Source organism: Oryctolagus cuniculus, chromosome X, assembly GCF_051225735.1.
Source record: "Oryctolagus cuniculus isolate XC-2025 breed Fujian yellow rabbit chromosome X, ASM5122573v1, whole genome shotgun sequence".
Lineage (NCBI taxonomy): Eukaryota > Metazoa > Chordata > Mammalia > Lagomorpha > Leporidae > Oryctolagus > Oryctolagus cuniculus.
Window position 1 is genome coordinate 131,877,217 of NC_142888.1, and position 23,756 is coordinate 131,900,972.

Here is a 23,756-nt window from a genome sequence, read left to right on the forward strand (position 1 = left end):
TGCTCTAACTAACGTGCAGCAGCCCAGCGCTACCTAGCAAGGCGCAGCGGTGCGCCCACATGGGGAGCGCAGCTTCTAACCTCCTTCCTCAGGCTCCATCCACTTGCCAGTTGTGTCCACGGAGAGCCTGCCTCTCCCATCCTGCCTGGGCACCTGGGCACCACCCTATGGCTGGGTCACACCCAGAAGTGACAAGGGACACTGATGCAGCTTCTCCCAGAGTGTGCACAGGAGGCCTGCAGTTGACCCCAGCCCTGCCCCCTTCCCCCCAAAAAAGCAAACAGAGGCCAGGACTCCACGGAGTAAAAAGGCAGCTTGCTTTATTCTCAAGATGCAGGTGGAGGCAGGGCTGGGCCAGCCTGTCTGCCTCCAGTCAGGTTCTTTAAGCCTGAGGGGCACCCCACAGGCAGAAGGGGCGCACACTTGTACAACCTGAGGGGGTTGGGGCCATCTCCCTCCCAGCCGGCCCACCCTCCTGTCACTCAGGTGAGTGCCACCTCTCCAGGCCACACAGCTTGAGGTCTTGTGTCATTCATGGGGCTTGGCTTCTAGATGCCCTGGACAGCCAAGCACCTCCTCAGGCCACTCAAAAGCAAGGCCCCCTCCAGAGGGTGCTGGGCAGAGCCGCGGGCGCAGTGGTTTCTTCTAGGGTATGCGCTGCCCCCCGTGTCCCTGCAGCTTCACTCTATGTCGCTCACTGGAGGAGGTGGCCTCCAGGGGTGAGCCTCATCCCTGCACGGCAAGAGTGGAGGCCACCAGGACAGCTGCTCCCCCTCCTCCCACCTTCCCCTCCCCTCCCCTCCCACCCCAGCCCTCCCTCTCCTCCTCCCCCCACCTTCTTCCCAGCCAACACTCAGGGTTCCACCTTTGTCCGACCACCTGAGGGAGCTGCCAACCCCCAGGGCGGGTCCACACAACAGAAAAACAACTATTGGCAAGCACAGAAAGGGAGAAAAACCACAAAAATCGGGGTTGCCTTTGTCTACAAGTAACTGCGGCTTCCAGCAGGGGGCAAAGCTGCGCTCAGTGGCGGTGCTGGCTTCCTTGCTGTCCACTTCCCTGTCTCCAAGCAGCCATGCAGCAAGAGCTACTGTGTGCATGGGTGTGTGTGGTGTGCGCGCCCACACACGACCCACACCCACAGCTGAAGGGTGTGCCTCCAGTGCTTTGCTTGGGGAGAAGGAGGCAGAGGAAGAAAGACAGGTGCCTTTCTCCTTGTGGGCTTCCATCTGTTAAGTCCTGTGCACAGGCAAAGACAGGCAGGCGTGTGTTGCGCACGCACGCGCGCACACACACACACACACTACATTCTAAGGGGGAGGAAGGGCCAGGCCACAGGAGGCTCCTGGGCCAGGCCGGGCGGCTCAGACAGTGGTGACGGAGAGCAGAGGGTTGTAGACCCGCTTGCCGTCGGCCGAGCGTGCGCCGTGGGCCAGCATCTCCTGGATGGTGATCCAGTTGTCCAGGATCTTCTTGTTGCGCTTCTTCATGGTCTTGCGGTGGCTCAAGGCGATGATGTTGAGCTCGGTCTTGCCGTCGCCGCTCTGCTCCCTCAGGCACTCCAGGCGGCTCTGCATCATGAACTCGCGCCGCTTCCGCTGCTCACGGGCACGGATCAGGTGCTGCTTGCGCTCCTCCTTGCTCCAGTAGCGGCCCATCTTCATCTCGCTCACCGCGTCGTCGTCAGTTGTCATGCCACTGCGCTCCTCCCGAATCTTCAGGGCGCGGGCCTTCAGCAGCCGGTCCCGCACCGGCCGCTTGGCTACGTAGCGCGTGCCGTCGCTGCGCACCTTCACCTTCCACTCCATGCGGGGCGCTTCGGGGGCTGCAGCCGCCACCCCACCCACCCGAGGGCCACCTGCCAAACCCAAGGAGCTGTGGCCCAGCTCCTCCAGGCCGCGCGTTGGCGCCAGCTGCACACAGCTGTGATACTGCTCGCTCTCCTGGCCCTGGCCACGATGGCGGCGCGAGAGGTAAGGGCTGCCTTCGGGGCCCACGCGCTCCAGGGTCACGCCCATCTTGGGGTTCCGGCGGACCCGCTCGTCTGCGTGCTGTCTGCGGCCCGCCTCGGCATCCCGGGAAAGCGAGCGGAACTTGGCGGGGCTCCCCTGCGGAGGAGCCGCCTTTGTGGGGGCGGGGCCGGGCGGGCCGGGAGGAGTCCGGTTCAAGTTGGAGTTGCCGGCCGTGGCCCGGCGCAGCGGGCTCTCGGGCAGGGGCTCGGCGAGCAGCGGCGTGCTGCGGCAGCTCTCGCCGGTGTTGTAGGCGCTGGTGCTGTCCTTGTCCGACTTCTCGGGCAGCTCGGAGATGTCGGGCAGCTCGCGCTTCTTGGGCTCGCAGGCCGCCAGGTCGTAGAGGCTCTCCTCCTCCAGCAGCCAGGCCTTCATGCAGCGCTCCCGGAGCTGCTGCATCTTCTGCGCGCGCAGGATGTTGCGGCACTTGAACTCCAGGTGCCGGAGCTCCTCCTCCAGCATGGCCATCTCGTGGCCCAGGCTCTCGTTGCGGTTGACGTCCAGGGCGCTGTTGCCGCCCGAGGCGCGGGGGAAGAGGAGGCCCAGCGGGTTGCCGTTCTCCAAGTGGCACTTGATCTCCAGCAGCTCCCGGTAGCGCTCGTACTCCTCGTCGGTGAGGCCCGGCACGTCACCCCCGGCCAGCCCCGCCCCCTCGGCCAGCAGCGAGTCCATGCTGAAATGGAAGTCCCGGCTCTGCAGCATGTCCCCTTGCAGGCCAAACTTGCGCAGACTGCCAGGGGTATTGGTGCTGCTCGGGGGCTCATCCCCCAGCAGGTCGTGCTCCGAGCTCTCTTCGTTGCGGGTGCTCTCGTCAGTCCGGCCCACCCCGCTGTCCAGCTCCTGGCTGTTGCTCAGGCCTGGGCCTCCATCGGGCGCCCCCTTCTCCTCTTCATTTCCGGGCTGCGGTGGCTGCAGGAGGACCCCAAGGGGTTTCAGGTCTCGGCTGTTGTTCCAGCCAGGGCCGAGGCTAAGGCTGGCAAGGAGACGCCCCCCCCCCCATCCTGCACACACTGAGCCCCTCCCTCATGCTGCCGCACCCGCCTCACCTGCTGGGCGGGAGGGGATTTCAGCTTCCGAGCGCGGAGGTCCCCCTCATTCTCAGAGCCAAAGTCATCCAGGAAGTCGTCCCGGTCACTGTCTTTCCATCGCTTTGCCAGCTGCAAGCACAAGGCTGCCATGGTGAGCCCACTGCTTCCAGGGCGCTCCCAGACAAGCCCGTGGTCCCCCTTCCTAAGCCCTAAGCCTGGCCCCCTAGTGTCGGGTGGTCCCTGTCCACGGACACTGGCAGCTCCCCAGACAGAAGGCCAAATACCTGGCTCTCGGGCCGGGCCACGAGCAGTGAGATGTTGGTGTTTTCCTCCTGGCTCAGGATGGCTACCGCCTCCTCTCGGTTCTGGACGTCCACACCGTTAATCTGCAGCAGGCCAGCGATGGTCAGCAAGCACGCCAGGGCTGCTGCTCGGGCAGGCCCTGAGCACGCTGAGCCAGGCTACCGCACAGAGCACGTGTGTTCTCCGGGACAGCTGCGGCCGCGGGAGAGGAGCAGAGGCCGTGCACCTGGGGGCCACTTGGGGCAGCTGAGCCGAGGCTCAGCCCGGGGTCGAGGTCTGGCCGACTGCGTGGCATGAGGCAAAGCTCGTGATGGGAGAGCAGTAGGGATGTGGGCCGCTGGCCGCCTGCAGCACTCACCTGGATGATGCGGTCTCCCTCGCGGATCCGGCCGTCTTTGGCTGCGATGCTGTTGGGATTTACCTGCAGGACACAAGCATCCTGGCGGTGTGAGGGACAGCCTCACCCTGGGGCCCCCAAAGCAGCCTGCTCACGCACAAGCTCCTTTTGCCCGGAGGCCTGGTCTTTATCGGAGCTGGGCAAGTGCAGGTGGCCGCGTGCTTGCCCCCACAGCGAACCCCCAGGCCTGCCAGGCCAGGCAGCTTAGCTTTACTAGGCTAGAGCTAGGCCCATCCTTCCTCTTGGCCGTGCACCTGCCAAAGACGAGGAGAGCCAAGGAGGAGGGGGATGTGGCAGTTGAATACACGCTGAAGCTGAAGTCCCCCCGTTCCTGGCCTCTGCGGTCTGTGGGTGGCCTCCAAGCCACACGTGGGCCACGTGGAGAGGTCATGGGCTTAGGGCAGTGTGTGCGGGGGTGCTCCCTGTGCCCGACCACGCCCAGGCACTGCTCCGTACCTCTCCCACGTAGATGCCCAGGTCGTCCTCGTCGTCCGTGCGGTAGCACACCATGAGGCCCAGCTTGTCTCGGTGGCTGCTTTTGTACAGTTCCACCTCCTGCCACAAGGAGCCCCAGGGAGCAAGCAGAGGCAGAAAGCCCCAGGAACACCATGAGCAGGGAGGCCCACGGCAGTGGCCGCCCCACTGGTGCCTCGCCTCCCCCTCGACTCACTGTCTTACCATCCCAAGTGGCGCGTGCGTGCGACGGTCTCCCCCACCAGGAGATGCCCAAGACACACTCAAGACGCGCAGGACACAGACATGCGTGGGACACGGACTCAGCGACACAGACGAACCGCAGCCTCACCCATACCCGCCCTGGCTCAGTCACGCACACACCGGGAAGGGCCACGAGGCCCAGCCACCTGGGGCAGCAGGAGCCCGGCCTACGCGAGGCTGCCAACGGCCATCCTGGGCCAGCTCACCTCGTACTCCAGCTCGTCCATACGGTCTGCCTCCTGCGCGCCGCCCTCCATGAACTCCGCCGGGTCATAATACTCATGGCTGATGGGGGGACTGCCCAGGAGAAGCGGGATCAGCCAGCCATACGCTCCTCCCGTGCCCTCGTCCCAGCTCCCTGTCTGGCCGGTCCCACTGTGCTCGGCCTTGGTGCACACTCCAGGCCACGTGGCCCAGCTACTTTCTCCAGAAAGCACTTCTCCAACGGGACGGGCATGTGCACAGGGTCCACTCCAAGGACCCCTGTGGGCCTGCTCTCCTCACCCCAGCCCCCACATCAGACTCCCCTACCCAGCACTGGCCTCACTCATGCAATGCCCCTGAGAGTCACCCAGGCCCTGGGGACCTGTGCAGAGCAGAGGGGACCCACTCCACCTCCAGGGGCTGGCTGGGCTCACCAGAGAGGGGGAGCCAGGCCCGCCCTCCCTACGGTTGGGCACAATGAGCCAGTGCTCGGCCGATCGTCCGAGTGGGCCCGAGAGAGAAGCCGAAGAGATGGAGGGAGCTCAGAGCAGGTGGAGGAATGGGACAGACAAGGAATGCACGGAGACGCAAAGAGTGATGCTTGTGAGGCAGAAGACGATGGTGCGGCACAGGACAGAGGATGGAGGAGGAGCCGGGGCCTGACCCGCAGCCAGCCAGCTGGCCGAAGAAGCTGCATTGGTGGCAGCGAGCTTCCTGGACAGGCCGGTGCCCCCGCTGGCCGTGGGGGCAGATCTAGTGCCCAGACTGACGCCGGAAGCCTGCACGCAACTGAGGCTTTGGGTGCCCCGGTCAGCTCCAGAGGCTAAGGACGTGGGGACGGCTCTCCGGAGGCCCGGCGCAGGGCCCTTCTGAGGACGACTCACAGCTCAGAGAGGACGTACGGCTCCAGGATGCCCAAGGGCGGAGTGGGCGGGCGCAGCTTGCCCAGCGCCATGATATGCTCGAAGGTGATGTCGGTCTGAGTGCCACTGTCCACCAGCTGCAGGTCATGGCAGGAGCTGTCCCCCCGCAGGCGGGGGCTGCGTCTCAGCACCTGGATCACCAGGGGCTCCTTGGAGGAACGCAGGGCCTCCAGGGTTTGCTCCTGAGACAGCTTGGAGAGCTCCTTCCCGTTTACCTGCAGCAGAGACACGCCCTGTGAGAACCCGCGAGGGCAGCTCCTCCCCTCTGAGGGTCCAAGCCGAAGTTCTGCTCAGCCAGTTTGCTGGCCGCCCCTGACCCTGGCTACCTTGGGGGCGCTCATGCCCAGGGAAACCCCCGCTTCTCACAGAGGGCCGGGGGGACCCGGAGTCTGCGCCCTGGGCTGGAGGCTCTGCCCCCGCCTGGGGAACAGCCTTCAGCCCCTCGTTCGGCAGCAGCCACCCTTGACTCTGCCTTCACCACAACTCAGTCGCAGGCTCGAGGACAGACACTGTGCCTGAGCCCCTCTCTCAGGCCATCCCCATTTCTTGCGCATCTCAAGTGGGTCCCCACTGCATCCTGACCCCAACCACCTTGGGCGAGATGCACTGAGCAGCTTCGCACAAAGAGCAGGATGGTGGGGGGCTGGAGGCAGGAGAGGGAAAGTCCCCATCTCCAGATGGCCCCAGGTGGATGGAGCCAACAGTGACCTCAAGGTACCCTGGGCACAAGGCTGGCGCCAGCCTGTCACCAGTTTGTGTAGCACCTGGCCTGCGTTGACTGCAGGTCCTCGTTGGAGGAGTGGTGAAGAATGACTAATGGCCAAGACAGACCTAGCAAATGTGCCGCGGATTCATGGCCTGTGGCTTGCAGCCTGCATTGGGGAGTGGATGACAAAGCCCCACAGCACAGGCTTCTGTGCCCTCCCTACGTAGGTGACACCCGGCATGCAGGGGGCAAAGGAAGGGAAGGGCCAAGAGAAGAGAGAGGAGGCTTCTTTGAAGTGGGAGTGAAGCTGCCCCCACGCTCCCACCCAGGGCGGGGTACAGGAGGCCGTGGGCAGTGATGGCTGTGCCACATGACAGCTCTTTCACTGCCTTAATGAGTTGTCCCAATGTTTGGAAGGTTACAAGGACCCTCTGTCATGGCGTCACCTCCCTCCCCCGGATTTCTCTCAGCGATGCCAAGTCGGACTACACAATCTGGTCATGGCCTCAACACAACAATCCAGCCCTGTGCACAGAGATGGGACGCCCCGCGGCAGCTCCAGACTTCCCAGAGCCCCACATCGCACTGGCCTCCCGGCAGATTTTCATCTTGTGCATAATTAGAGAACATTTCTTAGAGAACATCAAACAGTACAAAGGAAGCACAACTTGCCGGCCACTAAGGTGCTCACTGTGAGAGTGGTGCAAGGGCAGTGGAGAGGCAGAGACAAAGGGACAGAAGGATGGCCTGGAAGCCCCGTCGGGGTCCCTGGAGCCAGCACATGCCGGGACATCTGCGAAACAGCCACCGTCAACACTTTAATCGTAGAAACGTCTAACCAAACGGATGATATTCAGAACAAAGGCAGCCTGCACCCGAACCTCATCCCTGGCTGGTGATTTTACTACCCCTGCTGTCTGCGATGTGTTCTCGGGGTCACTGCCATCCAGTGTGTCTGCAAGCTGAAGGATTATGGAGGTGCACCTCTGCCCAACCACGCGCTCAGTGACGTCATTCGGTGGCTCTGGCGGGAGCATTTACACCATGGACAGCGGCAGGTGTTCCGCATGGGGCTTTGCATTTCACAACCTTCACCTCAAGGTGTCTCTGGGCGAATCGCACCTCCCGCAATTCCCAGAGCAGGGCAACCCGCACCGTGGGATGCTCCACTGACACTGAGAACCACAGGAATGTCTCTCCCTGCGATCGTTACCCAGCAGCAGCGTTGCTATGGAAACTGGGCGCAGACACGGGGAAGAGCGCGCTGGCAGGGCCTGGGACGGCAGGAGGGGGATGGGCGCATGCACAGTCTCTGCACCTCAGATCAGGGAGCATCAGAGTGATGGCCTGTGACAGCCTGCTGGGTTGTCACCCGGAGAGGCAGTTCTCTAGGTGGAGGCCAGGGCCAGGCATATGACGAGGAGCTACCTCTTTCTGTTGCCGTCCTGCCAGAGCGAGCTACCTCCTTCTGTTGCCGTCCTGCCAGAGCCCCGCCCTGCTCTGAAACTTGCTAATGTCCCTGACCTTCACCCTGCCTACCTACTGGTTCATTCTGCAAACAGAACCATCTTTATCGCATTGCAACAGACAAGAAATTCTTAATGACCACAACAGGGCAAGCAATAATGGGAAAGATGCACAACTTCTGGACACTCCAACTCAGAGGGGGAAGACAGGCTCGGAGAAGATCCCTACCATGGAAAGCTCCTGCCGACTCGGTAGCAACCTGAGCAAAGGCTGCAGATGGGTGTACACGGGTGGCGTCAAAGCCCCCTTCAATACGTTCTTACAGCGAGGCTCGATGGCAGTGCACACGCAACGTCCCGGCGGTGTCCCGTACTTTCCCACGTGCTGCGCCAAGCCAAGGAAGCACAGGCTGGGGCTGCTGGTTGCCTAAGGGGAGTCGCAGAGGGCAGCCGCAAGGAGGCCTTCCGAACCACAGTGTCTCAGCTGGCTGGGAGAAGCCCCCTCACTGTGGGAGGGCTGGGTGTGGGCTGGCAGTGGAGGGCCTCCTCGCTAAGCTCATTCCGCCACCACTGTGCCCACCGTCCCTAGAGTGCACTGTTTTGCACACGGCTTGTGTCCTTGCCTGCCCCTCCATCTCTCTCCACCTGTGCTCTCCATATCTTTCTCTGTCAATCTGGCATGGGAGCTGATCTGATCCGTCACATCCTGCCCTTCCTCCTGACACATCTACAAGCGAGAAGGAGCCCCCGACTGTCTCACTGTCACCACCCTCGCACAGGCCCCGCCCCCGCAGCTAACTGTGGGCCCTGCACTTTGTCCCAGGAGCAGGTTCTGTGACAAAGGCAAACGATGAAGACACAGGCGCACAGACACCCACACCAGCAGTCACGCCCGCTCCTGGCCAGAGTTCCCTGGCTGAGCCTGAGTCACTGTCAGGAGCCACCGTGGAAGCCACAGCAAGCATGAGGGGGAGCCAGGAGGGGGGCACACACAAGAGCTTCCGCAGCTTCACGTGCGGCTGCATTGTAACAGCCACGAGGGAGCCGGCAAGACAACTCATCCAACACCTTGGCCGAGAGGACCAGCACAAGGTCAAAGTGCTCAGGGCAGCGATGGAGAAGACCACGGAGGGGCCCCCAGCGCCAAGGTTGTACGGGCAGACTTGAGGCCTGGACCCTGTCGTCGGAAAACAGCTTCAAAGAGGTCTCCTTCATCAAGTGCAAACCTACCTCCTTTGGAACAGTCCGCAAGGAATCCGCCTTGCCTCTGGTACTGGGGAAACTGGGATTTGCGAAGCAAGCCCGTTGTCAGAAAACACTCGCTATTAAAAAAAAGTCTCCTTCATCAAGCGCAACGTACCTCTCGGAACAATCCAGAAGGAATCCACTTGATCCTCCAACACTTCCCATACCTGAAAGTCCTGCCTCTCTGCCCCGGGTCTCCTTTCTAGATCCCCTCTTCATCTGATTCTGACCCCAGGGAATTTGCTCGAAGTCATTTAGCCCAAAATCATAACAATCACTTAACTAGAAGGATGTCCAAAGCAGCTTTAAAAAAAAAAAAAACTTCTTATTATTGTGGTAAATATACTGAACATTTTATATACTAACCATTTTAAAGTGTTAGAATTCAGAGGTATCTAGTGCATTCCCAGTGCTAGGCAACCATCCCTACCATCTGATCCTGGAACATTTCCAACACTCCAAAGGTGACCCTATACCCGTAAAGCAATCAGTCCGCATCCTCCACGGCCCCAGCCCCTGACACCCACTGATCTAATTTCCATCTCTGTGAACTTGGCTATTCAAGGCGTTTCATAGAACACACAGCCTCTTGGGACCACTTCTGCCCTGACCATAATGCTTACCGGGATGGCTCATTAATTTCTTTGAGAGGCACAGAGCTAGAGGGAAAGGAGTGACAGAGGCAGAGGTCCCATCCACTGGTTTATTCCCTGGGGCCAGGCCGGGCCTCCCCAGCGGTTGACAGAGGCCCAAGTACTTGAGCCATCACCACTGCCTCCCAGAGTGCGCACTGGCAGGAAGGTGGACTCAGGAGCCGGGGCTCAGACCCTGGTGCTCCAAGATGAGTGATGGGCATCATAACAGACAGACCAAACACTCACGCCACCACATCCGCCTTTATGGCTGCATGATATTCCACAGTATTTCACGTCCCATCGTATGACCCATTGTGATGACCTTTACTGCAGTGTATAACTAATGGACCTGCACCACTGCCCTCTCCTGCAGCCTTCCAAAACCCAGCCTGTTTCTCAAAGAGATGGAGCAACAGGTGAGCCATGAGAACTCTCCTATAAAACACATCCATGCATGAGGAGAGGCTGGGCAAGATGCACGCGGAGAGTGGAAAGCTCAGAGGGCTTTTTCTACTCTCCAAAGATTTTTAAACTCTGGCTACATTGTTCTTGAAAGCATGTTTGGATCCTAGGAACAGTGTCATGATCAAATGTGAAGTACACGTGGGAGAGGACCTGCTGCAGGCAGGGAGGGTGCGGGAGCTCACACGCGCCTCCCCTGTCTGCAGATGCACTGGCTCCGGGCACGATGGGCTCTGGGGTTCTTGAAAGGCTTTCTCACTGACGCACACATTACATATGCACATGCATATCGTATGGCTGTATGAATCGGACACATTACTTTATTAAAGATGGCAAGAAATTCATCAGTGGACAATAGTATTTGTAGGTGGGGCCAGCGTTATGGGGTAGCAGATTAAGCCTCCATCCATGACGCTTTCATCCCTTCTGGGCGCAGGTTCAAGACCTGGCTGCTCCACTTCCATTGCAGCTCCCTGCTAATGCACCTGGGAAAGCAGCGAAAGATGGTCCAGGTCCTTGGGGCCCCTGCACCCATGTGGGACACCTGGAAGAAGCTCCTGGCTCCTGGCTTAAGTCTGGCCCAGCCCCAGCCATTGCAGCCACTTGGGGAGTGCATCAGTGCATTGAAGATTCTCTCTCTCTCTCTCTCCCTCCCTCCCTCCCTCCCTCCCTCCTGTCTCTGTAACTCTGCGTTTCAAATAAATAAAAATATAAATCTTTAAAAACAACAGTATTTGTAATGACTTCATCTTCTCTATTTTTCTTTATAGCATTTCCTGCCATGAGCATAGCTTTTATAATGAGGCCATTTCAGATTGCATCCTGTGCCTAAGTTACGCTGGGCTGCAGTAAGTGAGCAGGGAGCGGCCCGGGTGATGCCCCGGGGTGGGATGACTGGGCACCTAGAAAGCCTTGATGAAGAGAGACGAACACGACTCCTAACCCTGGGGACGGCAGTGCAGCCGGCGGGGTGTGGTCAGTCCGTTTGTTTTAGAGCTGCTACTGGGCTGGGGACCAAGGCCAGGGAGGCCTCAACCCTGACACCCAATAAGCACAGGAAAAAGGAGGTGCTGAGCATCACAAATCGCCAAGGAAGTGCCCATCAAAATCACACTGAGACACTACAGTACACCCAGAGCTGGCTGCAGTCCTGCAGACGAACCCACGCAGTGGCGGGGAGGATGTGGAGGCAGCGGCACCCTCTCACGTTGGTGGCGGGACTGAAAACTGGGGCAGCTGCCGCACAAGTCTGGCAGCTCCTCAAGAGGTTAAACACAGAGCTGTTGTGTGTGACTCAGCAGTCCCCAAAGATCTGAGAGGAGACACTCAGCGACTTGTACACAAATGTTCGCAGCAGCGCTACGCATAACAGCCAAGACCTGGGAGCGGCCCAAATGTCCGCACACAGGGGGACATGAGGTCCCGGGACAGGCACGTGGCGCAGCGCTTCAGTCACCCCTTGGGATGCCTGCACCCCACACCACAGTGGTCTGGGTTCCAGTTCTAGCTCATACTTCCAATCCAGCTGCCTGCCAATGCTCACCCTGGGAAGCAGCGGATGGTAACTGAAGTACTTGAGTCCCTGCCATTGACATGGAATACTGGGATGCAGTTCTGGGCTGCTGGTTAGTGAACCAGCGGATGGCAGACCCGTCTCCATCTGTCTGTCTGTCTCTCTGCCTTGGAAATAAAATGAAAATAAATAGAAAACGTTTTTTAAAGATACATGCTGCACCTTGAAGAGACTGAAAACGGGGCCACAGATTGTAAGATTCATTTATAAGAAATGCCCACACTAGACAAACCCACAGAGACAGAGCAGACTAATGGATGCCAGGGGCTGGCGGCACGGGGTGGTGCCTGCTTCCTGGGGTGAGCGTCCCTGTTGCTGTAGACAGTGAATGGACTAGATGTCAGCCACGGGGAAGTCTCATGCTCTGGATGTTTTACCGCAATAACAACTGCTGCCCAGTGCCCAGCCACTCAGGTGTCCCTCCAGAAGAGACGAGGGCTTGGGGAGGAAGGCCCCTGGGGGCAGGATGGAGACAGCCCGCGGGTGTGTGTCACTCCAGCCTGCACTCTCTAGCTATACCCTGTCCCCAACCCAAGCCACCAAAGCAGCTTGATCATGTCCCCCGTAGTCGTGGAATTCAGCTAGGAACTGTCCCTCATTTAAGAAATGATGAGGGGCCGGCACCGCGGCTCACTAGGCTAATCTTCTGCCTGCAGCGCTGGCACACCGGGTTCTAGTCCCGGTCGGGGCGCCGGATTCTGTCCTGGTTGCTCCTCTTCCAGTCCAGTTCTCTGCTGTGGCCCGGGAAGGCAGTGGAGGATGGCCCAAGTGCTTGGGCCCTGCACCCCATGGGAGACCAGGAGAAGCACCTGGCTCCTGGCTTCAGATCAGCACAGTGTGCCAGCTGTGGCGGCCATTTGGGGGGTGAACCAACGGAAAGGAAGACCTTTCTCTCTGTCTCTGTCTCTCTCAGTGTCTAACTCTGCCTGTCAAAAAGAAAAAAAAAAGAAGAAGAAAGAAAAAGAAAAGAATTGATGAGGAGGTCTGCGCTGTGGCATAGCAGGTAAAGCCGCCTCCTGCAGTGCTGGCATCCCATATGGGCGCCAGTTGGAGTCCCGGCTGCTCCACTTCCAATCCAGCTCTCTGCTGTGGCCTGGGAAAGCAGTAGAAGATGGCCCAAGTGCTTGGGCCCCTGCACCACGTGAGAGACCCAGAATAAGCTCCTGGCTCCTGGCTTCGGATAGGCACAGCTCCGGCCGTTGCAGCCAATTGGGGAGTGAACCAGCAGATGGAAGACCTCTCTCTCTCTCTCTGCCTCTCCTTCTCACTCTGTGTAACTCTGACTTCCAAATAAAAGAAATAAAAGAAATGATGAGATGGGGCAGGTGTTTGGCACAGGGGTTAAGCAGCTGCTTGAGATGCCTGTGTCCTGTGCCTCGGCGTGCTCACGCCACTGATTCTCATCCAGCTCCCTGCTAACGTACATCCTGGGAGGCTGCAGTGATGGCAAGTCCTTGGGTCCCTGCTACCCATACAGGAAACCAAGACTGAGTTCCAAGCCCCTGACTTCAACCTGGCCCAGCCCTGGCTGCTCCCTTGTCCCTGTTTCTATCATGTCTATACCTTTCAAAGAAATGAAAATAAATAAATAAAAATACAAAAAAAGAAAGAAATAAAACATAATGCCTTCGGGAACTTTTGCAGACCCTAGGCTGAGGGCAGTTCGAGATGTAGCTTGGGGATGCGGGAGTGCATTGTCCCCTCTAGAGGCATCGGGAGCATGAGAAAAATTTTCCAAGGCCCGAGAGAGCCAGAGGGTTTGGCGGCGGAAGGCGGGGCTCCAGTGGCGCTCGCCCCGCCCCCCGGAGCCCGGAACCGAAGACAAAGAACGCGCGGCGGCAGCGGTGCGGGGCCGGCAGGAGCAGGGAGCTGGTCCCACCCGCCTCCAGCCGCTGCCGCTACCGCCTCGGGGGCCCCAAGGCCTGCCTTCCCCGCCTCCCCAGCACTTGTTCCAGGGATCTCCCCACACATCCCGCATCCCGCGCACCGCGGACGCGTACAACTGCGCGTGGCGCGACTGGAAGCCCTCACTGCACCCCGAGTCCTGGGGAAGGCGGGAAGCGGGGAGAGGAAGCCGAGCAAAGAGCCCAGGCCTGCGACTTCCTGTGTGACCAGGAAGAAGGTCCCTTTCCCTCTCATTGGTGACTCTAGGGGCAGGTGCTGGGGGTGGGTCCCGAAACCCACTCCGCAGATGAGAAAAGCTGAGGCTGGGAAAGAAGGTTCCCAGCTCCGACTGTTCCCTCTCGGCACACACCCGTACTTGAAGAAGCATTTATGCCCATCCTCCCCGAAACCGCAACACTGACACCTCGGGATTTTAAGAAATAAAAAGTCAGCGGAGTGGTGGGGGCAGGGCACGGGGTGGGGGAGGGGTCGGAGAGCGCTCATCTGCTGGCTCACAGGTGCCTGTCTTGGCTGTGCTAAGGCTAAAGCGAGGGAGTCCATTCCGGTCTCTTGACAGGGTGTGCATTAGCAGGAGGATGGAGTCAGCGCCGGAGCTGTGCATCAAGACAAGCAGGCACTCAGCTAGGAGACCCGCTGTTAGCGCTTCACGCCCCTTTAACCCAGAACTGTGTCCCAGGGTTTAAATGTGCAGCTGATAGTGCTTTGATGGAGCCCAAGTGCCTATGTGAGGCCCTTGCTCTGCAGGGCAGCGGACACGCAGGACCCGAGAGCCCTCCCTGGCCCACTGATCAGAGCAAAAGGCAGCCAAGCGCTGAGGCAGCGCCTGTTGCAGCACGGCCAGGCAGAACGCAGGGGGAGAGGGGCGGCGCAGCCCGTCCGCCAGGAGTGCACTAGCCTACCTGTGCAGCTCCCAGCTCACACCTTCCGCTTCGCTACTCGAGGGCTCTTCACCTGTGCTGCTGCTTCCGAACACACACTGAACATTGCGCTCTCCCTGGGCGCTGTCACATGAGCACGCGGAAGGCTGCTCTGCCCACTTGCTTTTTTTTTTTTTTTTAAGATTTATTTTATTTATTTGAAAGACAGAGTTACAGAGAGGTACAGACAGACAGAGAGAGAGAGAGAGAGAGAGAGAGGTCTTCCATCTGCTGGTTCACTCCCCAGGAGGCCACAACGGCCGGAGCTGTGCTGATCTGAAGCCAGGAGCCAGGAGCTTCTTCCGGATCTCCCACATGGGTGCAGGGGCCCAAGGACTTGGGCCATCCTCCACTGCTTTCCCAGGCTACAGCAGAGAGCTGGATCGGAAGAGGAGCAGCCGGGACTAGAACCGGCGCCCATACGGGGGGGGGGGCTGCACTGCAGGGACGACTTTACTCACTACACCACAGTGCTGGCCCCCTCCGGCCACTTTCCACCCACAGCGACCCACTGCACAGCCACGCAGTAGCAATACTGCCCTCCCCAGGGGTCGCAGTGCGGACAGTGCTGCCGGGCATGTACAGTCTGCGGATTTTGTCCCAGTCACCCCATTCGTTCCCATTTAACAGGGAAGGAAACTGAGGCCCTAAGCCAGCAACACTTTCAGTGACTTGCCCTGGCCCAACAGCAGCGAGTGAGGGCTGGAGCCAGCTGCCTCCCTTGACATCACCACAGCGCTCCACTGCCTCCGCTGGCGTGCGGCTGAGCGCTTGCAGCAGCGGACTTTCCCCTTTGGGGCATGCATGTGTGGTTGCGTAGCTCTTTTCCCAAAGTGGCCTTGCGGTGGCCTGCAGCTGTCCGAATTCAGCCCCCCCCGCATTTGTTTCCACCACAGCATGCATTTCTCCCGGCCTCTGGTGCCACGCACTGCACTAAGTGCTGGCAGGGCAGGTGGAGCAGGGTGTGTCACACACCGAAACCCCCAACCCCTGGGAGCGGGGTCTGGGTGTCCCCCTGCCGCCCCCAGCACTTGCGACAGGGCTGCACAGTGGGGCCTCCGCAAGTAGATGCTAAGGAAACAACCCCTGGGAGACTGCCCAGAGGGCGGGAGAGGTGTCCTCCCCACTGGCCTGCTCCTCGGGTCCCAGCGGCCCCACGAGGAGTGCAGCCCACCCAAGCAAGAGTGTCAGGGAGGACAGCCAGTGTAGACTGGTCTGACAAAGAGGAGGGGGCATCAGGAGCCAGGAGCTTCCTCCAGGTCTCCCACGCGGGTGCAGGGGCCCAAGGACTTGGGCCACCCTCCACTGCCTTCCCAGTGCATTAGCGGTGAGCTGGACCAGAAGTGCAGCAGACAGGACTCAACGGCGTCCATACGGGATGCCGGAGTCGCAGGCAGCAGCTTACCGGCCCTTGTTTTCCTAGCCGACCTGCTACTGTAACCCCTCGCCTATTAAGTGAGCCAGGAGACCAGGACTGGAAGTGCGAAATGGGGCTGAAGGTCTGACAGGCTTCCCAGTGCCTGCGGTAGGCCGGATCAGCGAGCTAGAGGAGCAGAACCAGGTGATGGCCTCAATAGCCGCCAAAAAGGCATTTGACAAAATCCAACAAGGCTTGAAGACAGGAACACTCCACCTCACGACGCTCTAGGAAAAACGCAGGCTCACTTCCGATTTCGGGGTGAGGAACGCGCTTGCCTCCCTCACATCAGAAACAAGGCAAGGATGCCCGCTCTCGCACTGTGCTGCAGGCACTGAGCACATTGGTAAAAGAAGAAATACAAAGCATCCAGGTTGGGGGAGGGTTACCATTGTGGCACCGGTTCGAGTCCCAGCTGCTCGGTTTGCCATCCAGCTCCCTGCTAATGTGCCTGGGGAAGCAGCAGAGGATGGCCAGGTGCTTGGGCCCCTGCACCCATGTGGGAGACCCGGAAGAAGCTCCTGGCTCCAAACCAGCCCAGCTCTGGTGATTGCAACCATTTGAGGAGTGAATCAGTAGATGGAAGATCTCTTCCTCTCTGTCAATATGCCTTTCATATAAATAAAATAAATATTTAAAAGATTTATTTATTTATTTGAAAGTTACACAGAGAGAAGGAGAGGCAGAGAGAAGGAGAGGCAGAGAGAGAGGTCTTCCATCTGCTGGTCACAATGGCGGGAGCTGTGCCGATCCAAAGCCAGGAGCCAGGAGCTTCCTCCAGGTCTCCCATTCGGGTGCAGAGGCCCAGGGACTTGGACCAGCCTCCACTGCTTTTCAAAGCCATGACAGAAAGCTGTATTGGAAGTGGAGCAGTCAGGACTTGAACCGGCACCCATATGGGATGCCAGCACTGCAGGCGGTTTACCCTCTACACCACAGTGCTGGTCCCAAATTAAATATTTTTTTAAAAAACACATCCACATTCAAAATTAAGATGAAAAAGGCTCTATTCACCAATGCCATGATCCTACAATACAGAAAATTCTGAGGAAACCACTAAAAGACCATTATCAGAGTTAATAAGTGAGGATACAGCATGAATTATCTCTCTATACAGTGGCAATCAGAAAACCAAAAATGAAGTTAACAAAAATAATTCCATTTACAATAGCATCATAAGAATTAAACTACGGAATAAATGTAACAGAAGTACCAGATATTGTTGGAAGAAGTTTGAGAAGACCTGAACAACTGGAAAGTCACCCAATCAATGCAATTTCTATCAAAATCCCACCTTACTTTCCAGAAATTAACAAATTGATCCTAAAACTCATATGGAAGCTCAACGAACCCAGCATACGCAAAACAATCTTGAAAAGAAAAATGTACAAAGTCACAGGCCTCACACTTGCAGAATTCAAAGGTCACTTCGGCGGGAGGAGGTGGGGGGTGGGGGGAGGGCGGGGGCAGAGTTGTGTCCCAGTGGGTTAAGCTGGTGCTTGTGACACCACATCCCACATCAGCACCACTTCAAGCCTGGGCTGCTCCACCTCAGAGCCAGCTTCCTGGCATTGCAGGTGGAGGCTTAAACCACTGTGCTAGGGCCGGCGCTCTGGAGTAGCGGGTTAAGCAGTGCCGGCATCCCACATGGGCGCCAGTTCAAGTCCCGGCTGCTCCACTTCCGATCCAGCTCTCTGCTGTGGCCTGGGAAAGCAGTGGAGGATGGCCCAAGTCCTTGGGCCCCTGCAGCCCCGTGGGGGACCCAGATGGAGTTCCTGGCTCCTGGCTTCAGAAACAGCCAGCAAAGAACAAGTGCCGGCAAGGACGTGGAGAAGTTGGAATCCTCATACCGTGCTGGGGAGAATGGAAAGTGGGAGCTCAGCAGCACTATTCCCAACAGCCAACAGGTGGAAACGATCCAAACGCCCGTCAGCTCATGAGAAAATAGTACGCGGTACCCCATACAATGACTACCATCCGCAAGGATCATGTAGCACTGAGACATGCTGCAGATGGCGTGAAACTTGACAACATGGTGCGAAAAGACGCCAGACTCACAGGGTCCTGTGTTGTGTGATTTCCTTTAGAGGGAATATCCAGCATAGGCAAATCGCAAGAGACAGCAAGTGGCTTGGCTGTTGCCAGGCTCTTGTGGGGCTGGGAAGCTTGGGAAGCTTATTCCTAAGGATTCCAGAATTTTTTAAAAAAGATTTCATTCATTCATTCATTCATTCATTCATTTGAAAGGCACAGTGGCAGAAAGAGAGGGAGAGGCAGAGAGAGAAAGAGAGCTTCTATCTGCTCATTCACTCCCCAGATGGCTGCACCAGCCAGGCTCCATCCAAGTCGCCTATATGGGTGTCAGGGGCCCTGGCACCTGATCTCTGGCTGCTTCTCCCAGGCACATCAGAGTTTCTTTCTAAGGTGACGAAATGTTCTGGAACTAGTGGTGACAGTCCCATAATTTTGTGATATACAAAAAAAAAAAAAAAGACCAGTGTGTACACTTGGAAAGGGTAAACTGTATGCTATGGTAAATATAACTCAAGAAAGTAGCCACTGATTATTTTATTGGCAGAGAAAGAGACACAGACAGACAGACACCTGCTGGATCATTCGCCAAATGCCTGCAACAGCTGGGGCTCCACCAAGCCAGGAGCCCCAGGAACCGTGGAACTCAACCCAACCCCTGAGCCAGCCTGTGTTGCCTCCCAGGAGGCTGGAGCTGGTATGTGAGCCGAGGCAATGACAAGGGCCGTGCTGCGCCAAACGCCAGGCCCAAGCAGCACTTGCAGGGGAAAGGCTCTGCAGCTTAAGGCTAGAGGTTTGAGGGCTGCTGACCTGGCGGTGGGCAAGGGTCCAGGCCTCTCTGGCTCTGCTACAAGTCCGTCCCGTGGACTGCACCACCTTTTCCTGTGCCTGTGGATGAGCTCCCTCAGGGAGACAAGGAGGAGAGCCCGGGGAAGGGGGGCGGTGCTCGGAGCTGGGCAAATCGTCCAGGAAGCTGACCGGGCTTCAGCAGCGAAAGTGGCCTCTCCGCCGCGAAGAGCAGAGCGGCTGCAGCTATGGGAAGGAAGCTCTCTCCTTGGTGGCCTGGGCTGTCTAAAGGTTTCCACTGCTCTCCATCTGCCTGCCCCCCTTAATTTTAAAGGACAGCTCCACTTTTTTTAAAAAAATTTATTTATTTATTTGAAAGTCAGAGTTACACGCAGAGAGAGAGAGAGAGAGAGAGAGAGAGGTCTTCCATCCGCTGGTTCACTCCCCAATTGGCTGCAATGGCTGGAGCTGCACCCATCTGAAGCCAGGAGCCAGGAGCTTCTTCTGGGTCTCCCATGTGGGTGAGGGGCCCAAGCACTTGAGCCATCTTCCACTGCTTTCCCAGGCCACAGCAGAGAGCTGGATCGGAAATGGAGCAGCTGGGACTTGAACCAGCGTCCATATAGGATGCCGGCACTGCAGGCGTTGGCTTTACCCGCTATGCCACAGCATTGGCCCCATAGCTCTGCTTTTAAAACTGCAGCCAGGGCAGGTGCTGTGGCACAGCAGGTTAAGCCACTGCTTGCAATGCCTACACACCATATTGGAGTCCCAGCTGCTCTGCTTCTGATCTAGCTAGCTGCTAATGTGCCTGGGAAAGTGGTGGATCGCTCAATTGCTTGAGCCCCTGCACCCACATGGGAGACCCGGATGGAGTTCTTGGTTCCTGACTGTGACCTGGCCCAGCCGTGGCTATGGCAGCCATTTGGGGAGTGAAGCAGTGGATGGAAGATCTCTTTGTCTCTCTCTGCACTTCAAATAAATAAATAAATCGTTAAAAATAAACCAATAAATAAAACTCCATTCTGTCTGCCATTTGGGGTTGTGTTTTCAGTAAGTAGAGGGGACTCTCCCACCCAGGTGCACTTCAGGCCCTCTTCCGACATGGAACCTTCCCAAAGGCAGCCCCAGCCCCCCCACCCCGCCCCAACTGCCGTGGGAGTTGCCAGCATCCTGTCCCAGCCACGGGTGCTCTTTCCTTTCCACGGGTCCCTGAAAGTCAGCCAAAAATGAAGCAGCATGCCAACGCTTCCCCAAGGAAGTCAAGACCGCCGCATTCCAGCAGGTGTTTAGCCTGGTGAAGATGCTCGTGTCCCACATCAATGTTCTGGCTCCTGGGAGGCAGCAGGGATGGCTCAAGCAGTTAGGTCCCTGCCGCCCACGTGAGAGACCTGCACTCAGCTCCCAGGTGCGACCTGGCCCAGCACTGGCCATTGCAGGCCTCTGCAGAGTGAACCAGCCGAGGGCAGCTTGTTCTCTGTCTCGCTGATAAATTTTGCAAGAAATTTTGTAATATTTCAAAGAAGACAGCTGCATTGGAACCCAGAGAAGGAAGCAGTAAGAATGGGATCTGGAATCGCCATCAAGTAACCGGCCCAGCCCACCTCCCACCAGCCAGCCCTGAACCCAAGGCAGATTCTGCACGAGGCCCTCTGGGCTGCAGCCAGGTCAATCCGGGAAACTGCAAGGGTCGGACAGGGTGGCGCGGGGCGGGGGCGGCGGCGGCGGCGGCGGCGGCGGGGCGGCGGGGGGGGGGGGTTGCAGAGGGCAGGCAGCAGGAGAGGAGATGAGAAACGCAGCCAGCCTGGGGCGAGATTTATACCCCTCCCTGCCCCCTTTCCTCCGATTCCTTCTGCTGTGCCCCCTTGCCCCCCTTGCCCCAGGTGATGTCTGCAGGGGTGCCCCTATTGGACTAGAAGCCTCCCCATTTTCTCCAGCCAAAATCACTCCACCATGCACTTGTTCCCTCATCCTGAGCCATCAACTCGGAACTTGAAGCCAGAACCACTAAATGCATACCTGTCTGCGCCCCTGTCTGCTCCTGGGTCCGGACTCCCTCTGACCTTGACCTCCCCCTCCTGCCACGAGTGGGTCTCAGTCCACACCACCCGGGACATTTCTCCAGACAGCTCGCAGAGCGCACACAGAAAGTACACACGTGTGGGGCCAGGGGAGCCTCCACACACACACACAGACGGGGCACAGGCACGCACTCACGTAGTCACGCCACATACAGGCAAGGAAGCCCCACTCAGGGCTGTGGGGCTGGGTGGCAGGGCCAAGGATCCGGGCTTGGCATCTCCTCCCCCAGCGGCGACACACCACTCGCTGGGTGCACGCCCCCCAAGGCGGGACCGACAGAAGGCTGGCCAGGCACTGTTGCCCACAGGCTGCCCTCCTCGCCAACCCTGGTGGCACGCTCTCACCCAAGACACACAAGGGCCTGGGAGTCTGCCATCCTGGCAGTGAGCGCCTAAGGGAGCACCCACCCCTCCTTGGCCCGCTGGGACCAACATTCAGCCGCCCCCAGCTCCGCGGGCTCCCAGCTCCCTCCTCTACCCTGGGTCCAGCGGGGAGGACTTGTGCTGGGAAGGAACCGGTTGCTATGCAACCTCCATCCCGCTCTGGCGCTGGCCACAAGGCGCATCCTGGCTCTTGGGGCCCAGGACCGAAGCACACCCCAACCAGTGCGATCCCAACTTCCCACCCCGGGCTGATCTGGACCTGGGGCTCGTGTCCCAGTCTTCTGAGGGTGCCCAAGTCAGGGTGCCGCGCCTCCCTCTCCCACCTCCACTGAGTTCCCCCTATCTGTGGTTGGGTCCCACGGAGGGGCAACACCCAGCAAACCCAGAATTTGAGGGTGAGGATTGTTCCCTGCATTTTCCACCTCAAGCCCTCCTGCCCAGCCACGCTGGCCGCCGGGACTGCGCCCGCCCTACCCACGGAGCCTGCCCCGTCCCGGCGGGGCCGCGCCCCCCAGCGCCAGCGGCCCAGCCTCCCTACCTGAAGCATCACTTTGTACTGCTCCTCCGGTTTCTGGACCACGCACATATTACATCCCATGGTGCTGGCCGGCGAGGAAGGAAGAGGGCGGGAACGGGAAGACGCTTTCACTGGCCCGAGCGCGGGACCTCCGGTCCCGGGCCGGGCCCGGGGGCCATACCCTAGTGCGACGGGGAAGGGGGGGACTAACGGGGGAGGGGGGGACGCCCCCGAGGGGAGGACAGCTCCACGCCCCTCGACTTAACTCTTCGATGGCCAAGGCCAGGCGCGGGCATGCTCCCTCGCACCCGGCCAGGGGGGAAAAAAAGGGCAGCGGGGGATGGGCGGGAGCACCGGGCGTTGCCAGGCTACGACCCCCAAGAGGCGCGGGGGAGCACCGGGCCGCCGAGGACCCTCAGGGGCCGTGGGCCGCGCGCCTCCCCGCCCGCGGGGCCCGCCGCTGCCGCTGCCGATGCCGCCTCCGGCTCCCGCCCATGACCGCTGGACCTGGGAACCCGGCCCTTGCGCTTGGCACCGCGGCCCGGCCGGGCCGACAGCGGGGCGGCGGCGCGGCGGCGGCCCCCGCCCGCGGCCAGGCCTGCGCCGGCGCTCCCACCTCGCCCGGCCACGCTCTCGGCGCTCCCGGCGCCCCGCTCTCTGGCCCGCAGCCCACCGGCTGTCTCCAGCTCCCGCCCGGGACGTCGGGCACGCGCGCGCGCGCGCCGGCGGCAGCGGCGGTGGCGGCGGCGGCGGGGGAGGGGTGCGGGACGGGGCGCACGCGCGCGGGGGAGTGGAGCCGGGCTGGGTGGGGGCGGGAGCGGCTGGGGGCTGCAGAAGCCACGGGAGCTGGCGCGGGAAGCCCAGGGCAGGACCTTTGATGAGAGCGGCCGGGCGAGCCCCTGGCACCCCACGACCCCTGCCGTCCGCTCCGGCTGCACTTGACGCTGAACCTGTCGCCTGCAAGCTGCAGCTCTGAGACAGAGGGGTCCTGTTGGGAGGAACTGCCCCCCGGATCCCCAAGAGACCTTGGGGTTTCGGAAGGGGGACGAGATTTCAGCCCTTGCCAGCGCCTTGGACGTGGCAGCCCGAACGCCACTACTGCTCCCTCTGGCTTCTCCTTAATGAGTGCTTGCCTCCCGCAACTCAGCCATTCCCTCGCTGTGTCTGAAATGGACACCTTTGTTTAGAGAAAAGAGGGAAAGCGTGGCGTGGGGAGGTGCAGAGAGCTGTCCACGCCGTTCAGGTGCGGGGGTGGGGTGGGGGTGGCACCTGCTTTAGCCATCTCTCTGTCTGCCTCTTCTCTCCCACTACCTGTGCAGTCTATTTGAATGAGTCTGGAGGGAGAGGGCCTTTGCTTGGAAAGCAGCGGCAGCGGATGGAGAGCAGGGGTCCCCAGGAGGTGCCTGGGAGACTGCCTTGCCGGGAGTCCCTGGCCCGGCTGCCCAGGGTCCCTGGGTTAAATTGCTGCGAGCTTCATTGCACAGTCGCGACTGGGACAGGCGCCCCTAAAGCCCTTCCTTCCTACGTGGCTCCCAGAGATCAGGGGTCAGGGATCTGCAGACAGGGCTGCTGTGCCAATTGCAACCTGCCACCAAAGGCCCCGCCTGTCTCCTTGAGGAATGCTGTCACATTGAGGGTTCAGCATGGGTCACTGCCGGCAGTGCCAAGGTCAGCCTGGCCTCCAGCCCTTCCACCACAGCCTCCCTCCGCCCTGGCCTTGCTGGGCTCCCCTGGCAGAGCATGCTCTGTGATGGCACTTGGGCACCTCTACTCCGAGCCTGTTCTGTTTGCTGGCCAAACTTACTGTGCCAGTGCCCTTATCTCAGGCCATTTCTCCCTGCACAAAATGGACAAGTGAGCGTGCTGCTCCTGAGAGGGGCTCCCCTCACTGATGTCCCTGCCCCGAGGGGGCTGCCATGTGGCGGCCACCTGTGTTTCCTGGCATGGAGTCCGCAGGCATGAGCTCAGGGGCAGGACCTGTGTGCGACAGGGAAGTGACTCAGGGCTCCAGTCGGGCAGTGGGCGCTGGGCTGGGCTTGAACACCCCTTT

The 23,756-nt window shown here is 59.6% G+C and overlaps 1 protein-coding gene across 4 annotated transcripts; it reads right to left on the reverse strand.

Annotated features, from left to right (window-relative positions):
• Positions 1 to 294: 294 nt before the first annotated feature.
• PDZD4 (PDZ domain containing 4) lies at positions 295 to 22,436 on the reverse strand. 4 transcript variants are annotated; one of them, XM_051837474.3, is made up of 8 exons: positions 21,728 to 22,436; positions 5,561 to 5,796; positions 4,661 to 4,751; positions 4,194 to 4,292; positions 3,699 to 3,761; positions 3,322 to 3,423; positions 3,056 to 3,166; positions 295 to 2,918 (listed from the first exon to the last, which is right to left on the reverse strand). In XM_051837474.3, exons 1-8 carry the CDS (start codon positions 21,785 to 21,787, stop codon positions 1,365 to 1,367), a joined length of 2,316 nt encoding a protein of 771 aa, XP_051693434.1. In that variant the 5' UTR covers positions 21,788 to 22,436; the 3' UTR covers positions 295 to 1,364. The 4 variants fall into 4 exon arrangements, with proteins under 4 accessions (XP_051693434.1, XP_008248539.2, XP_069922939.1 ...); XM_008250317.5 differs by having other exon boundaries at positions 5,543 to 5,796; XM_070066838.2 differs by lacking the exon at positions 5,561 to 5,796 and having other exon boundaries at positions 21,728 to 21,746.
• Between the last annotated feature and the right edge of the window lie 1,320 nt (positions 22,437 to 23,756).

Bases quoted from the DNA above. Each gene is read 5' to 3' on its own strand.
- PDZD4 (XM_008250317.5), bottom strand. From the start codon at position 21,787: ATGGGATGTAATATGTGCGTGGTCCAGAAACCGGAGGAGCAGTACAAA. The intron at 3,762-4,193 runs GTACGGAGCAGT...TGTGTCCTGCAG, and splicing joins TGGGCATCTACGTGGGAGAG to GTAAATCCCAACAGCATCGC. The intron at 3,424-3,698 runs GTGAGTGCTGCA...GGCCTGCTGCAG, and splicing joins AGGGAGACCGCATCATCCAG to ATTAACGGTGTGGACGTCCA.